This window comes from Thermomyces lanuginosus (assembly GCF_041956635.1).
Source record: "Thermomyces lanuginosus strain ATCC 200065 unplaced genomic scaffold VTN49scaffold_42, whole genome shotgun sequence".
Lineage (NCBI taxonomy): Eukaryota > Fungi > Ascomycota > Eurotiomycetes > Eurotiales > Trichocomaceae > Thermomyces > Thermomyces lanuginosus.
The window spans coordinates 702,960-718,274 of NW_027192376.1; the positions used below are offsets into that span (position 1 = coordinate 702,960).

Genomic DNA, 15,315 nt, shown 5'->3' on the forward strand with positions numbered 1-15,315 from the left:
TCTGCCCATCAACTCTAACCCGGTACAAAAAAACCATGCTGATAATATGACAATTGAATGCAAAGCTCAAAGCCTGGTGTCGTGACAGAAACAAGCAAAGCAGCAGTCCCATGAATTTCCCCATGCCCACACAATGACTGACGCAAAACGCCCAAGCCATGAACGACACTGTCTAGAACAATTGTCGACAAGGGACGAAAACCACTGCCGTGTCGGAACCGGCCGTCGACTTGAAGTGGAAAAAGAAACGAATAGAGGCGTCAATTTGTGTCACCGGCTCGCGAAAGCGTAATGCGGGTATAAAAACCATAAAAAGCGGATCGGTGCAACGGACCAGCGTCGCTCGAATCCACGAGAAAAAAAAAAAAAAAAAAAAAAAAAAGAACAAAAAAAGTTCATAGAAGGATATTAGTATGCAATGTCGCCCGGGCGAAGGCATGATTCTTGATCGATGTGTCACTGCGCGGGCTGCTTTGCGCGATCATTTCTGCGATCTGGAAGGAGATTGTGAGGTCTGTTCGGGTCCAGGATTTTCATGATCATCTTTCCCAGCTCATTGTGTTTGATGGGTTTGGTGACATAGTCGTTGAACCCAGCACGCGCCGCGTCATCGATCTGATCAGTCATTGCGTTCGCAGAGAGCGCCATTATTGGAATTTGCGGGAAATGATTTTTGGCCTCCCATGCTCGAATCTCACGGCACGTATCATAACCGTTCTTCACTGGCATTTGGATATCGCACTAGAATAGAAATTAGTTTTGAGGATCTTTCAGGTAGAAGTAGAAATGCTTACAATAATAAGAGAGTAATAGCCTGGTTCCTTGGAGAATACCATGTCAAGGCACTCTTGGCCATTGGTGGCGGTTTCGGAGAGAAGCTTAATCTTGTCCAGATACTTGAGCATAACCTGCGCCACGTTAGAACAAACCATCGTTGAGAGCCATTTCGGAGGTACTTACCATGCGGTTCGTCTCGTCATCCTCGACCAGAAGAACTCGGTGCCCCTTATTACCAACGACTTCCTTGACCATCTTTGACATTGTCTTGAAATTGTTGTTCACCTCTTGGGCCATATCTTGGTTACGATCCTTGCTCAAATCCCGCCGGTTATCAGGGTCAAAGATGCTAGAGAAGGACGACGGCTTGACCGGCTTCGGAACAGTATCCACCTGGATACAAGACGACACGAGTTCTTCAAGTTTGGCGTTGATCTTCCGTTTCTGATAGTGGTCTGAGATGATCACCAAACGAGGTCTCTGATCAGCGTCCAGCTCTTGGAGGCACTGCATCGTTTCTAGCACGTCGTCGCACTCGGGAGAATTGACAACGAGGTGGGTGTAGGCCCGAGCACCTTGAGTGTACATGATATCCTTCCAATCGTCAACGTCTGCCAGTGACGTCACAGAAGCTGGGACTTCAAGTGGCACGACTTGTTCGATATGTTGCTTGATGGCTTCCCGGGCGTGATCAAGAGGACAAAGGATCACAATGGAATAGCCGGAGTCGTGTTTTCGAGGAATCTCTGCCGACGGAGGTTCTAACAGGGCAGGTGGTTGTACCAATTGGGGCTGGGGGGCATCCCTCTCGCCAGCCTTCTCACGGCCCGGCTCGATATTGCTGGGAGGTGATAGTTGTTCCTGAAGACTAATCCCTGCAGAAGAATCGTCCGCAGGGGAAGAACTGGAAACATGAGGCGTCGCAACCGTAGAGTCTGATGGATCGGCCGGCGTCAGAGGTTCATGGGAACTGCTCTTGGGCGACTCAGATACTGCAGAGTCTGCTGCCTCCGATACCGGTCGCGGGATGGCAGAATCCGGTGGTTTCGGCGCGTCCACTTTTACATAGAAGGAAAATTTGGCACCACGACCCTCTTGACTGCTAGGCGTCAGTTCACCGCCATGCATCTCGACGAGTTGTTTCGAGAGGAAAAGGCCAAGTCCACTGCCAGCATTGTGTTGCGAGCTGTCCTCTCCAATCTGGCTGAATCTTTGCATCAGCCGCTGCGCATCGGCAGCACTGAAGCCCTTGCCTGTGTCGACGACCTCGAAATTCAACAGAATCTGGGACGGTTTCAGAGAAATCCCAGGCTTCCGAAGGACCGAACACCGAGTGTACACTTCACCCTGAGCGGTGAACTTGACGGCATTGCCCATAAGATTGATGAGCACTTGGCGGATCCGGAATCGATCTCCGTAAACCATGGCCGGGACATCAGCATCCATGAGATAGTTGATTTCCAGGCCCTTGTCAATCGCTCTGGATATGATGGTATCGATGACGTCCTCCAGAAGCGAGCGTACATGGAACCAGGAATTGACAAGATTCATTTTTCCTGCCTCCACGCGGGACACATCGAGAATGTTATCGACAAGCTCGCGCAGATTGATGGAGCTGCTTTGGATGGTGTTTAGCATCCGGCGCTGGTCGCTATCGAGCGGAGTATCTAGGATGAACGGGATGGTTCCCAAGATGCCATTCAGCGGCGTTCGAATCTCATGAGACATGTTGCTGAAAAATTTCGTCTTCGACTCCATCTCTCTGTTGAGCTTCTGCAACGCCTTGTTCAACTCGCGCTCGAGCAGCTTGCGATCGTTGATATCTGTGCACGTTCCGTACCATGATCCGTGGCCATCTCCAAAGCTACTGGTCTCGACCTTCACCAACCGTACAAGGTGCCATCTGTAATCTCCGCCCTTGGAACGCAGACGTAGTTCCGTAGTGTAAAACACGCGGCCATTTTCATCTTGTTGCGCGGCCACAACCCCCTTCTCGACAAGTTGTTGCAATGCCGGAGTGACACCTCGAGAAAAGATCTTGCCATCATCAATGTTCTTATTGATTTGATCTCCCAACGCTTTTGAGGAGTCAGAAGTATCTGATGATAATAGAACCCCACATTTCTCGAGATCATCCCGGTGAACATGCTTCGTGAAGCCGAAATTCATCGCCTCTTCGATTGGTTGTCCTGTGTAGAGATGCCACTGTTCATTGGCAGAAATAACACCGCGATGCTCAGTAGCTTCGAAAACGACCTGCGGAATGGAATTGGCAAGAGCACGGAATTTCTCATTAGTGGCCAGCATTTCTCGTTCCTTTGCTGCCTGCATTTCGGCCACCTGCTGCTCGTGGATGTCCAGAAACGAGCCGATCCATGACACGACTTGACCCGTCGGAGACAAGAGAGGGTTCGCCCTGAAGATGAACCACCTATAAGCAGAGTCGTCATTGAACCGCTTGACACGAACGCGCTCCGTGAATTGGGAGCCCGTTCGTAGAGCTTTGTTCCACTGTTTAGTAATCGATTCGAGTTCGTTCGGATGAACATTCTGCCACGGATCCCTGACGGAAGGCTCCTGCGAATGGCCCCTTCGATAGGCGTCGAACTTGGTGTTGGTCCAGATTACTTCGCCGGATTGAGCCTTGGCTAGAAACAAGTGTAACGGAATCGAGTTCAGCATGAGCTGAAAGACGTGCTCGGTAAGAGATACCCCTTCGCGATTCAACTGAGCAATGACCGAACTTGGTGCATTTTGAGAGGATACGCGGCTTGGCAAAGGTGGCCTACTGCTTTCGAGGAGGCCAGAATCGACGACATCTCTTAGCCGGGGCCGCGTCGAATCAGATTCCCTTGCAGATTTGGACCGACTCAACGAAGGGGCATTCTGCTTCTGTTTAGGACCACGAGGCTTGCTAGACACAATCGAGCCGCGCGAGTGGCGGAGGTTGAAATATTCCTCGACCGATTCGATGCTGGCTGCGCGAGTAGGGGTAACCGCAGTGGCATCATTGACTTGTTCATTGGCTGGTGCACCAAATCCAGGGGTGCCAGCAGCAGAGGGCACGGGACTGGACTTAAAGATGTCAGAAATGTCACCTGGACTCGACACGCTCCCGCGAGTAGACAAATAGCCGTCCTCGCCGAGGATCTGGCCGCTCAGACCAGCTACCAGTTCAAGTTCGCTGCTCGCATCCGAGAAGGTACCGCCCAAGCCCAGCAATCGACCGTAGCGGGGACGATCGGTATCTGTTGCCAACTGCCTTTCCAACTGACTATATTGCTGCGCCAGAGAAAAGGACGTCGTTAGATGAGGCATGAGGTACGTCAGAGAATACCGTAGAGACGCGGGATAGGGTACGATCGGCGACATGAAAGAGACGATGGCGATGGGAAACCGGACCGTCTCCGCGCGGCTGCACTTCGTGCTATCAGTATACAACAGAGGGATGTGAACGACAGTCTTGGCCCGATCGATGCCAATTGCGGCAACCGGCTCCATTCGGGAGTAATCGTGAGGTGGTGGACTTTTGGCAAAAGCCTCTTCGTCGACAGCGTGGTTCGTGAAAAAAGGGTTTTGATCGGGATGAGTACGGGGTGCCGGTGACGGTGCCGGTGACTGAGACCATGGTGACTGAGGAGTCTGCTCATACTCCTCGTACAATGGATCCGAGGGAAGCCGTCGGTGATGATTCTTTTGGGAACGCAGATCTGAATGATAGAGGGTGTTTGTCGGCGTTGTTTCAGAATGTCCTGACGTTGGCCACGATTGCCTTGAACCTCCCGACGCGGTCTCCTGCCTCGGAGCTTGAGATGGCTCCGGTGTAGGAGTTGTCTGCACCGTTTCATTCGGCGTGGTAGGATTAAAAGTGGGAGAGTTGGGATTATACGAGTACTCTCGTGTCAAAACGGTGGGCTTCGTGCGCTCAAACAGAGACACAATACCGGTTCGCTTTATTAACGGATCTTTCTCTGTCTCGAGCGGTCTCGGAAAGACGAAGACGGCCATCGTGGGATCTCGTGATTCTTCATCGAGAGACGCTTGATCACTCGTAGTTGTTGTTTGCTGCTGCTGCTGCGGCTGCGGCTGCGGCTGCGGCTCTTCGGGCTGCGAATGTAATGTTGTGTCATTTGTCAGGAACGAAGGTTGTTTCGAAGAAATATTTCTATCTTTCCCAAATCCTGGAAATGAGTGACGAGAAAGAAGGGAAGGTCTCCCGGATGAAGATGACGGTCTTGGAGACTTTGACGTAGTGGCCGCGTTCCTGTCCTTCACCTTCGACGAGTTTTCCTGCGACGAGCCGCCCTGGGCCGTTGGCTGGTGGTTGACAGGATCCGGTACTGGGTTGCTGTTGAAGGTCGCCTTCTGACCCCATGGCACATTCTCCAGGTCGGTCATGTCACCCGGAACGGCCAAGGAAGCCCTTTCTGCGCCGTAATGCGTCCGCAGAATATCAACCAGGTTGGGCCACCAAGCCTCAAGCCCAGGCTCGGCATTCAGCATCAAGATTAACTCGTAGAGGTTAGGAGTCGGATGGGTGGGATCATCGCGCACGGGCGCCGCGTTTGGAGGATAGAAATGGCTCGATAACGACGCGGGATTCGAAATCTCTTGGGGGGGCGGAGGAATCATTCCAATTGTGCCGGGAGCTTTGGACGGTTTTTTCCCTCCATACTCTGCAGATTTTGGCCCGGCACTATTCGAGGCCGAAGGTAAGCGAACCGAGTTGTTTCGCTGCGGCGTCGTTGGAAATGGATAGGAAGCAGTCGGGGGAAGGGTGGATGGGGGTGTGGTTGCTGAGGCAGGGCCCTTGGCAATGCTGCTCGAGCCGGGCAGGTTATCCACGCCCAGGTTCGCGGGCGGACCGTCCAGCGGTGTCGCTGGCACGGACGCGACCGCCTTTCTAATGGCCTTTTCCCTGCTCGGTTGGGAGAGGCCCCCTGTACTCAACTTCCGGCGAGACTGCTTCGCTTGCTGGTCCAGCAATGTCTCTTCCATTCGTCGGCGCAACTCGTCCAGCGTGCGCGCACTGATGTCGGGATCGTGAATTGGAGGAACGAGGGGCGCGCCCTGGGCGGTGGAGGGGCGGGAGATGCGAGGGCTGTTCCCACATGGGGGCTCTGAGGGGATGCCAGGGCTGGGGATATCGACGGCGGTGTCTCGAGTGAGGATGTTCGACGACAAGGTTACGGGCGCAGATGTCGGAGTGAGCCGAGGCTGGTTCCGCCGCATTTTGTCCATTTAACTGGACCGGATCACTCCCGAGGGACATGCGCAGGCGAGGATCAAGCTAATCCCCGGACAGTCTAGGAGTATGAACGCAAGATGTGGCCAGCATCGCTTGCGTGGAATTTGCACAATGCCGATCAGCGAAAGTGTCGGAACCGCGCGGCCGGAAGCGAGGACACCATCAATTCTCACAGCAGAGGGCCCAACGGCACGCGGAAGGGATGGATCGGGGCAAGGAAAAACCAAAGAACGACAGAGAAGGGCAGCGGACAGCGTGGTGGCAGACCGCGGAACGGGTCAACTGGATTCATCGAAGCGAGATGGACTTTTACGGGAGTCTCTACTACTGGGGGGAGAGTGTGATCCATTTGGGGGAAAGCCAGGAGCCGCTCCCATGGGCTTATGACGTATTAGGGTTGCCGGTTGCCCAGTACTGGGGAACCTCCGAACGGGCCTTGTCCGTAACGGTGTGGTTTAGTCGAGGTCGCTAGCCTGTAATTGGTAGCCGTGACTAAGCAGCCCGCTGTCCTTTTTCTGCCAAGGTCAGGTGGCGGGCCTTTCGAAAAAAATTCCACAGGGCCCTGAACTCCCGGCAATCAGGAACTGGAAAGACGTGGCGCTGATGCACCCGTCATCGACTCATGCCTGCCGCGCGCGATGCTCTATTCGGTCTCGTACTGTTGTACCATGCACGAATCCCGTCGTTCTACGGCCGTGGGATTGCCACTTGGTTGTCTGACGAGTGATTCATGCTTCGGATTCTTCATCATTGGTAAATTCTTTCGACGCGGGTGGATACTGCATCACATGACTCGGCAGTGGCCAATGACAGCCGAATCACGTGAGGCGGGATGTCGGTTGTGTGTTGGCTGTGATTGGCGAATGCGATCCAATTTGGGAGGCCAGGGCAGATTTTCACACAAATCTTCCCGCAAATTTGCACGGAGGCCGGCCAGTTAATTTCTATTCTGGACTCCGCTATCGGCTGCAGACTCTGCATGGGAAACGTGGCTTGCAGAGGATCTGCTGCGATCCCTGCGCTGCACCTGCGGATGGTGACTGCCGCGCAATTTCATCAGGATGGTGCCCTCGGATTGTCTCTCAGAATGACTGTCTGTACTCCGGAGTTTGCGTACAGACTAAACTTTACCGAAAGAAGCTTACTTGCATACGCTCAGAGAGACTACAGACACTGACAGACGGGTTCTCAACCACTCCATACGGGAGAACGGGCACCGCCGCACCAGAGAGTGGATTGCCGTATCCACTGCCCAACCACCGATTTCGGCAGTCGACGGGTGCTCCTGGCCGTTCCTGGGTCAGATCGTGTCCACCAGGTGGGCTGGGACGGTTCGGCGGATGGTCGGTTGTTCCTGAGTGCTGACGAAGCGGTGTGGAACTGCGGGTTGATTATCGATGATGATCGCTAGTAGCCGCCGTAGATTCGGTAGCGACGCTCCCTGAAATTTACTACTGGATGTACCTAGGCTAGTGCTGCTGCAGTCGCATGCGTCATGACTCTCGGAAATTTCCCATCATAATTAGTAAAGTGCGCCGCAGAGTCTGGCCAAAAGATGGCCGCGTTCGAGTATCCGGCACAGAAAGTGTCGTGGAACAAGAGGGATGTGATTCTTTTCGCCCACTCGATTGGATGCAACTCCAAGGAACAGCTTCATTTTCTCTATGTAAGGCAGGGAGATTTGAGCGTGAGGCGATTGGGGGCATGCTAATGGTTGATTCGGTAGGAACATCATCCGAAATTCCAAGTTTTTCCCACATATCCAATAGTGCTGAGTGAGCATTGATCGATCGCCCGATCGTCGGGCGATTCTATTACGATTGCTGATAGATCACAAGCATTCAAGCACGACGATCACGATGTCGTGGACTTTCTTGCTCGCAATGCCGCCGCCCCAATTCCTCCGGGCTGTCCACATCTGGATTGGAGCCGAGCGGTGGATGGACGACGACGAATAATGCTGGAACGTGAACTGCCTCCGATCAGTGAGGGACGCTCCTGGGAGATCCGATCGAAGGTGCTCGGCGTCTACGATAAAGGGGCCGGAAAACCAACGATCATGGAGCGAGAGCATGTACTCATCGACCGCGATACGAAGGAAATATACTCACGTGCGTGGGAGACGGCCATCTTCCTGGGAACGGGCGGCTGGGGCGGCAATCGCGGTAATGGTCCCGATAAGACGGAACGAGGAATCACGCGGTGCTCATGGGTCAATAGGGCCGCAAATTGTTCGCTACAGTCCTCCAGAGAATCAATCACCAGATGCTGTTGTGGAACATCAGACCACGCCGGAAACAGCTCATCTTTATCGGTACAATCCGCTTGAAAGAGTCTATATGGTTCCCAGGACCGTCTCTACTAACCAATTTCTCACGTGTACAGCCTGAATGGTGACTACAATCCGCTCCATGCTTCTCCTGAAGCTGGCATAGCCCTCGGCTACGGCGGCATCATCATGCACGGCCTGTATAGCTGGAACGTGGCCGCTCGAGTCATCCTGGACAGGTATGGAGCCAACAAGGGAAGTAATCTTCGCGATTTCGAGGCTCGGTTCACTGCGCCAGTAAAGCCTGGTGACAAATTGAAAGTCAAGATGTGGCAGATGGGTCTCATCACCCACAATACCGGCCAGAAGTTGCTCGAGGTCAGATTTGTAGTTGAAGTGGCAGACAAAGTGGTGTTGTCCGATGGGCGGGCACTTCTCACACCACCATCACGCATTGAATCCAGACTATAGAACCTTTAATTTCGTGAAATGAAAACATGCAATGCGAGATCATTAACATCCATCCTCTGTCGATCTATTTCAGGAGCAAAGAGCCGCATCCAAACATCTAAAATAGAATAATAACGCCAGAAAACATCAAAGCCGTGCACGGAATTCTGATGACTTCAAAGACGCAAGAATAGAATCCAGAATCTCGGCACTTCGAACGGCCAAGATGGAAAGAAGACTGTCGCTGATCTGCCAAGCCAATATTAGCACCGCCACCCCGGTCTGGAGCCATTCGAGGCACAAGACAAGAGCTTACCCCATGTGTCGATTCGCACGACCCCTGTAACCAGATCCCAGCATCATCACGGACAACTCCCGGCCGGAACGTGAGACGATAGTCGCGCTGGACATGGAACTCCTCCCCACTATCCGAGCGGCTGAGAAGCGGTTTCAAGTTGCTCAGGATGCCAGATACGGGATCCCGTTGATAGCCAGTTGCAAGGACTACCAAATCGTAGGTATCTCTTGTCGTTGACGTCACACCTGTCAGGCGATTCTTGGTTTTGAGTTTCACTTTCAAATTTCCTGCGTCCTCAATCCCGCAAACTTCATGATTGCTGAATAAACGCAGGGGCCAATTGGAGGGGTCGGGATCATTGATCTTTTGCTCATAGAGTTTCTCATAAAGACCTTCCAGTAGATTCAGCCGCACGACGCCGTAATTGGTCGCTTTGTTATCCTTCAAAGTCTGCTGACGCACAGCTCGGCTGGACTGGTAAAAGATGTCGACACTGCTCGGGTCGAAAATTTCATTCACACTATCATCCGTTAGAATACCAAGCACTCTGATCTTGGTGAGCGGAACGACTAACAATGGACTATCGTCACTCGGACGAAGCGCAGAATCGCGGAAGAAAAGCGACACTTGGGACTTTGGATATCGTGATCGAACATCCTCGACGATCTCAACGCCACTCTGTCCGCCTCCCACCACAGCGACGCGGTATGATGCGGTCTCATCGGGAAGCTTCACTCCGACGGTATGCAGGTATTCAGACGAATGAATGACCCGATCACCAGGATTTTGGCCTTGCAAGCATGGCGGAATTGCCTTCTCCCCACCGGTAGCCACGATGACATGTTTGGCGAACAATTGCCGCAGCTCGCCGGTTCGCACGTCACGAACGTGAACGGCAAACCGGTCAATCGGCCGGTGAGAAATGTCGCCGATAGCAGTCACTTTGAGTACTTCTTGATTGTATTGTACCAGGTCATCAAAATGAGAAGCACACCAGCGCATGTAGGCATTGAACTCTTGACGCAAGGGTGTGTGCGTCGAGAGGTTGACAAAATGGGTAAGTCGGTTTTGCTTGTGCAAATAGTTGAGAAACGTAAACGGTGACGTAGGATTTCTCATTGTGGCCAAGTCCTTCAAGAACGAAATCTGCATCCGGGAACCCGGGAGGAGCATGCCCGTGTGCCATCCAAACTCCGGCTGTCGTTCCAGAAACAAAACTCGAGCCGAGATGCCACGATCCCGCATGGCAATGGCTATGGCCAGGGCAGCTGGGCCGAATCCCACGCCGATGATATCGTACGGGATATCTCCTGGCAGAGATTTACTCGACTCGCTGGAGCCTTGCTGAGGTGCCGCCATCTCGGAAAAGAAACACTAGAATATCTTTTGAATCTGAAGGACGAATCGAATAAACAATGGCAGTAAGCAACAAAAATCAAGGAGAAATAGTCGAGATCAAAAAACAGGGAAAACAAGAGTTAAATCCAAAAAGGTCCCCCATGCTGTGGACAACAAATAACATCACGCAACTCGGGTACCCATGTATCCAAAACAAGGCGGTTTTCGGCAATTCTCTCCAGAATATGTCTCCAGTTTGATTAGCTCGTCGCTAGAAGAGCTCTCGCTACCGATGGATTTCGTACTTTGGCAGCTACTTTGGGGTCAATGAGGGCCCTCGACAAGAGTTGGGATGCCGGAATTGCCCAATGAGCGGTTAACTTTGGCCAACCCCTCCCGATCATCGGAATTATCTGATGGATCTTATCTGATCAAAATTATCTGATATGATGAAAATTTTTCCTCCGTCGAAGCCAACTCCGTACTAAATCTCCACCATTGTCCCCACTAGACTGTGCATTTATGGTCAATGATTGAGCCAGCTCCAACAATTAACGTCTTGCAGGGCGAGCACTGGGGGAAACAATGGCATTGGACCACCCGGCTGCATTGAAACCGACGCAGTGGGGTGGCCGTGATGGATTTAGTCCATTCGGCGGTGACGAGATCGTATGGTACGATGCAATTGATTGATACGGAACAGTCCGGGATGTCAGCCGGATGGAGGCTGAATCTTTTAAAGCCGTTCAGTATTGGGGGTGGCCTGAGAATGCCTTTGTTCACCTCTTGTTTATGCTTTCCCGGGCTTGGCCGTGTTGACTATCAATGGAGTCGCAAGTAGTGCATGCTAATAACCCTCTTGCGAGGTTGCAGCAGACATTAGCGCACCTCGAGGAGCATGCGACCTTTCCCCAAAGGGAACAGAATCAGCTTGCAATCACTCACGGCCCTACAGATTCGGCGTTGTGGGAATTGACCTTGGGTGATTTGCTTGACTTTCAAGCTCTTCGGTATCCAGACTCGGAGTGTCTGGTCGTACCATGGACCAACACAAGATGGACATATAGTCAGCTCGAAATCGAGAGCAAATCCCTTGCTCGGGGTTTGCTGGCTCTGGGAATCCAACCTGGAGATCGAATTGGTGTCATGGCAGGAAATTGCGAGCAGTATGTTTCTCTCTTCTTCGCGGCAGCCTATGTTGGTGCAATTCTAGTGGTGATCAACAATACATACACCAAACCGGAGATTATGTATGCGCTGGGACATACAGGTAAAAGTCGTCTCATTAGACGCCTGAATCTCCAACTAACACTATTTAGAATGCAAGTTATTATTTATAACACCTCGGATTGGGCGATACAATCTCGAAGAAACGGTGAACTTTTTGGGCACCCCAGATGTCATCAAGACTCTGCCGTCGCTACGAGAAACGATCATTTTACGCGGCAAATATGGCAAGTTCCGGACATATAACGATATCATTGATGCGGGAAGTGTTGTCTCCCCCGACGATGTCGAAAAGAGAGCCAATATTGTCTCTCCTTTTGACGTTTGCAACCTCCAATTCACAAGTGGTTCGACAGGGAACCCGAAGGCTTCCATGCTGACGCATCAGTATGTCTCCCTGGAATCATCCAATCTCGATCATGTATGTCGGCTAACTCTCATCAAGCAACATCGTCAATAATTCCAGGTTCATAGGGGATCGTATGGACTTTACTTCTTCGGACGTTCTCTGTTGTCCGCCACCGCTGTTTCACTGCTTCGGCCTGGTTCTTGGTCTACTCGCCTGCATCACTCATGGCGCAAAGATTGTTTACCCAAGCGAGACTTTTGATCCTGAAATGGTGTTGAAGGCTATCTCGCAGGAGCGCTGTACGGCCCTGCATGGGGTACCTACCATGTTCGAAGCCGTCCTTGCCGTACCTCGCCCAGCAGATTTTGACTGCTCGAGATTGCGAACTGGAATCATTGCCGGAGCTCCAGTGCCACGACCACTTATGAGGCGGCTGCTTGACGAATTGAACATGACCGAGTTCACCAGCAGCTATGGTTTGACGGAAGCATCACCGACGTGTTTCAATGCCTTTACGACAGACACAATTGAGCGTCGCCTCACTACTGTGGGAAAAGTCATGCCTCACGCCAGCGCCAAGGTCATCGACCCGAAAACTGGCCAGACTCTAAAGATTGGCGAGCGGGGAGAATTGTGTATGGCCGGCTATCAACTTCACCGTGGCTACTGGAAGAACCCGGAAAAGACCGCCGAGGCATTCCTCGAAGATGAAAATGGAGTGGTCTGGCTCCGGACAGGTGATGAGGCAGTTCTCGATGCCGACGGATACTGCTCAATCACCGGTCGATTCAAGGACATCATCATCCGCGGCGGCGAGAATATCTATCCACTCGAGATCGAAGAGCGGCTGACTGCGCATCCAGCAATTTCGCGAGCAGCAGTGGTGGGCTTGCCGGACCATTACTATGGAGAAGTGGTTGCTGCATTTCTGGAAATCGCACCCGGCCAAAAAGCTCCAACCCCTTCTGAAATCAGAGACTGGACGCGGCAGACTCTTGGACGGCACAAGGCACCGAAATACGTGTTCATCCTAGGGTCAAGTCCAGCCATTCCCGCGACGATGCCTCAAACTGGAAGCGGCAAAATCCAGAAACAGAAGTTACGAGCTTTGGGGAAGGAACTTTTGGAGGATGGAAAAGTGGATCTTTCGAAGCTATAGGTGGCTCTGTATTTTAGGGTTTAAAACAGCCAAATGCACGCTCTGTCAAAAACATAATGCGTTCCTCTTTTAGACTCCGTAATTTGAATACCATACTAGGAATAGACAAGTTATTATGACTAACTGATATCTCAGTCAAGTTACGCTACTAACCTAATGTGGGTTAGCGTGATAACTGGTGGCACTGAGCCTTTATGCCCATCTCATGGTTCAAGGCATCGATCGAAGGACGACAAGTTTCCAGTCAACTGTTCAGGTAGAGGATCTGGCGTGGTGCTCCAGTGATACTACCTTGCACCATGGGAGGGAAGAAATTCGCCGAAAACTCCAAGAAAGCGGCAGGAAATGCCAGGGTAAGTCTTCACTTTTCCCCGCAGTGCGATAGAATGGTGAAGCTGACGGCTGCTGTCTAGAAAGCAGAGGCTGCCGCCAGGAAGGCGGCCGCTGAGGAAGCGAAGAGACAAGCGGAGGAAGATGCAAAGTGGGAAGTAGGCGCAAAGTCGAATAAGAAGAAGTGTGTCTTCGTCCATTGCAAGAAATTTCGAATGGTCATTCTGACTTTGTCGTAACAGGGAGCAAGCCGAAGCCAAAAAGGCCGAAGCCGCTCGTAGAAAGGCCGAGCGAGACGCGCTACTTGCCGCCGAAGAAGCATCACTACCGTCCAAACCTAAGGGCGCCGGAGCCAAAACCGCCCAGAAGAAGCATCGCGGCCTGGATCTTTCGCAACTTGACGACGATCCTCTCAGCAAGAAGGCTCCTACGCTCAATGCTACGGGTATCGAAAACGCTCTTGATGCACTCGAGATCTCAACTGGTAGTCCCAACAATATAAAAGTCGATCGACACCCAGAACGACGATACAAGGCTGCCTATGCTGCCTATGAGGCGCGAAGACTACCTGAGATTGAGAAGGAACACCCTGGCCTTCGAAGGCAGCAGCGGATTGAGATCTGCAAGAAGGAGTTCGAAAAGAGCGAGGAGAATCCGTTCAACAAGGTTCATGTCGCCTACGATGCCACGCGGGAGGAAATTGCCGCCGTCCGGGAAGCCGAACGGAGAAAGATTGAGAACAGATTGGCTGCCAAATAATCATTTTCTCCCCTTTCAGTCCTCTAGATAACAGCTACGGGTTTGGACTTGTGATGGATTTTCATGAGACATGACAGTATAGAATGCAGTGATGAACAACAAAATGATGTCTGAGAATCTAATCATGAGTTTAGCTTCGACGGTAAGGATAATATTGCCCATTTGAAGTGCCTATATTTCCCTGCCTTAGCAGACGGAAAGAAGTTCAGGATTAGAGATTATAGGTAGTTGCCCAGTAGATCAACAATCATCCTATGTTGTCATTGTGGCGAAGAGTCACTCTGTAGTTTGTCTTCTCACCGCCAACTGCGGAGTATCATGAACCTCACAAATCACTACTCAAACACCGTGCTCATCGAATCCAAGTAGCATGTCTGAGTCGTTCAACTCCCCGGCAAACAAATTCCTACAGAGCCAAGTTTACAGCCTAGGAGAGCACCGAAGTCTGACGGACCTACCGCCAGGTCCAGAGCGAGACTTTCTCACTCTCACCTGGGGTCCGCTAGTATTCCGAACCACATACGCCCCGGGCTCGGATCGACTGTTCCCGTTGTTCTTGCGTGTGATGAATGAAGCGTTTCGTCAGGCGTTGCCATCACTGGACGGATCCCCGGAACAGCTAGATATGCTGCAAAGGACATACTCATCGAAAGTCTTTCAAGAGAACGGACTCTATGCCGACGCGGATCCCAACACTATTCGTGAGGCGTTCAGAGATTGGAAGATATCATTGGGCTTGCCGCGCATGAGTCTCCCGGTTCGATTGCGAATGTGCCTGATGGTGGATGATGAGAGTTTGGCGGATTTTACGGAGGTGATCGATTTGTCTTCTTCCGGGAAGATGGGCGTTGATCATTCCAGGTGCCGGGTTAAGCTTGTTGAGTCGCTCTATCCGCAGGAAAGGGCCGAGTTCTCATCAACAGGTTGGATGACATTGACGTTTGATAAGCTTCTGGAGGCATACACTAAACTGCAGGATGGAAATCTGTCTGATCTGGCCAGGGATATACGAACAATCAAATAATGCTGAACTACAACGTGTATCAATGAATGTGGTTGATTACTTGACGGGTGAATTTAGTTAACCCGTTGCAACTAGCAATACAGACAG

At 51.8% G+C, this 15,315-nt stretch overlaps 7 protein-coding genes across 7 annotated transcripts; 5 read left to right on the top strand and 2 right to left on the bottom strand.

Annotated features, from left to right (window-relative positions):
• Positions 1–456: 456 nt before the first annotated feature.
• Positions 457–6,009, bottom strand: VTN49DRAFT_6988 (uncharacterized protein; the record flags this gene model as incomplete). Its single annotated transcript, XM_069415206.1, has 3 exons — positions 457–741; positions 795–908; positions 961–6,009. The coding sequence occupies 3 exons, from the start codon at positions 6,007–6,009 to the stop codon at positions 457–459; spliced, it is 5,448 nt and encodes a 1,815-aa protein (XP_069265028.1).
• A 218-nt stretch (positions 6,010–6,227) lies between these two features.
• Positions 6,228–7,436, top strand: VTN49DRAFT_6989 (uncharacterized protein; the record flags this gene model as incomplete). The annotated part of the gene is made up of 2 exons (XM_069415207.1): positions 6,228–6,463; positions 7,298–7,436. The coding sequence occupies 2 exons, from the start codon at positions 6,228–6,230 to the stop codon at positions 7,434–7,436; spliced, it is 375 nt and encodes a 124-aa protein (XP_069265029.1).
• Positions 7,437–7,580: 144 nt separating this feature from the next.
• VTN49DRAFT_6990 (uncharacterized protein) lies at positions 7,581–8,765 on the top strand (the record flags this gene model as incomplete). Its single annotated transcript, XM_069415209.1, has 5 exons — positions 7,581–7,691; positions 7,752–7,800; positions 7,864–8,190; positions 8,246–8,339; positions 8,411–8,765. 5 exons carry the CDS (start codon positions 7,581–7,583, stop codon positions 8,763–8,765), a joined length of 936 nt encoding a protein of 311 aa, XP_069265030.1.
• Positions 8,766–8,891: 126 nt separating this feature from the next.
• Positions 8,892–10,401, bottom strand: VTN49DRAFT_6991 (uncharacterized protein; the record flags this gene model as incomplete). The annotated part of the gene is made up of 3 exons (XM_069415210.1): positions 8,892–8,993; positions 9,061–9,562; positions 9,617–10,401. The coding sequence occupies 3 exons, from the start codon at positions 10,399–10,401 to the stop codon at positions 8,892–8,894; spliced, it is 1,389 nt and encodes a 462-aa protein (XP_069265031.1).
• Positions 10,402–11,526: 1,125 nt separating this feature from the next.
• Positions 11,527–13,115, top strand: VTN49DRAFT_6992 (uncharacterized protein; the record flags this gene model as incomplete). Its single annotated transcript, XM_069415211.1, has 3 exons — positions 11,527–11,650; positions 11,700–11,994; positions 12,053–13,115. The coding sequence occupies 3 exons, from the start codon at positions 11,527–11,529 to the stop codon at positions 13,113–13,115; spliced, it is 1,482 nt and encodes a 493-aa protein (XP_069265032.1).
• A 299-nt stretch (positions 13,116–13,414) lies between these two features.
• VTN49DRAFT_6993 (uncharacterized protein) lies at positions 13,415–14,204 on the top strand (the record flags this gene model as incomplete). Its single annotated transcript, XM_069415212.1, has 3 exons — positions 13,415–13,468; positions 13,529–13,629; positions 13,688–14,204. The coding sequence occupies 3 exons, from the start codon at positions 13,415–13,417 to the stop codon at positions 14,202–14,204; spliced, it is 672 nt and encodes a 223-aa protein (XP_069265033.1).
• Positions 14,205–14,574: 370 nt separating this feature from the next.
• On the top strand, positions 14,575–15,228 carry VTN49DRAFT_6994 (uncharacterized protein; the record flags this gene model as incomplete). Its single annotated transcript, XM_069415213.1, has 1 exon — positions 14,575–15,228. The coding sequence occupies one exon, from the start codon at positions 14,575–14,577 to the stop codon at positions 15,226–15,228; it is 654 nt and encodes a 217-aa protein (XP_069265034.1).
• Positions 15,229–15,315: the final 87 nt, after the last annotated feature.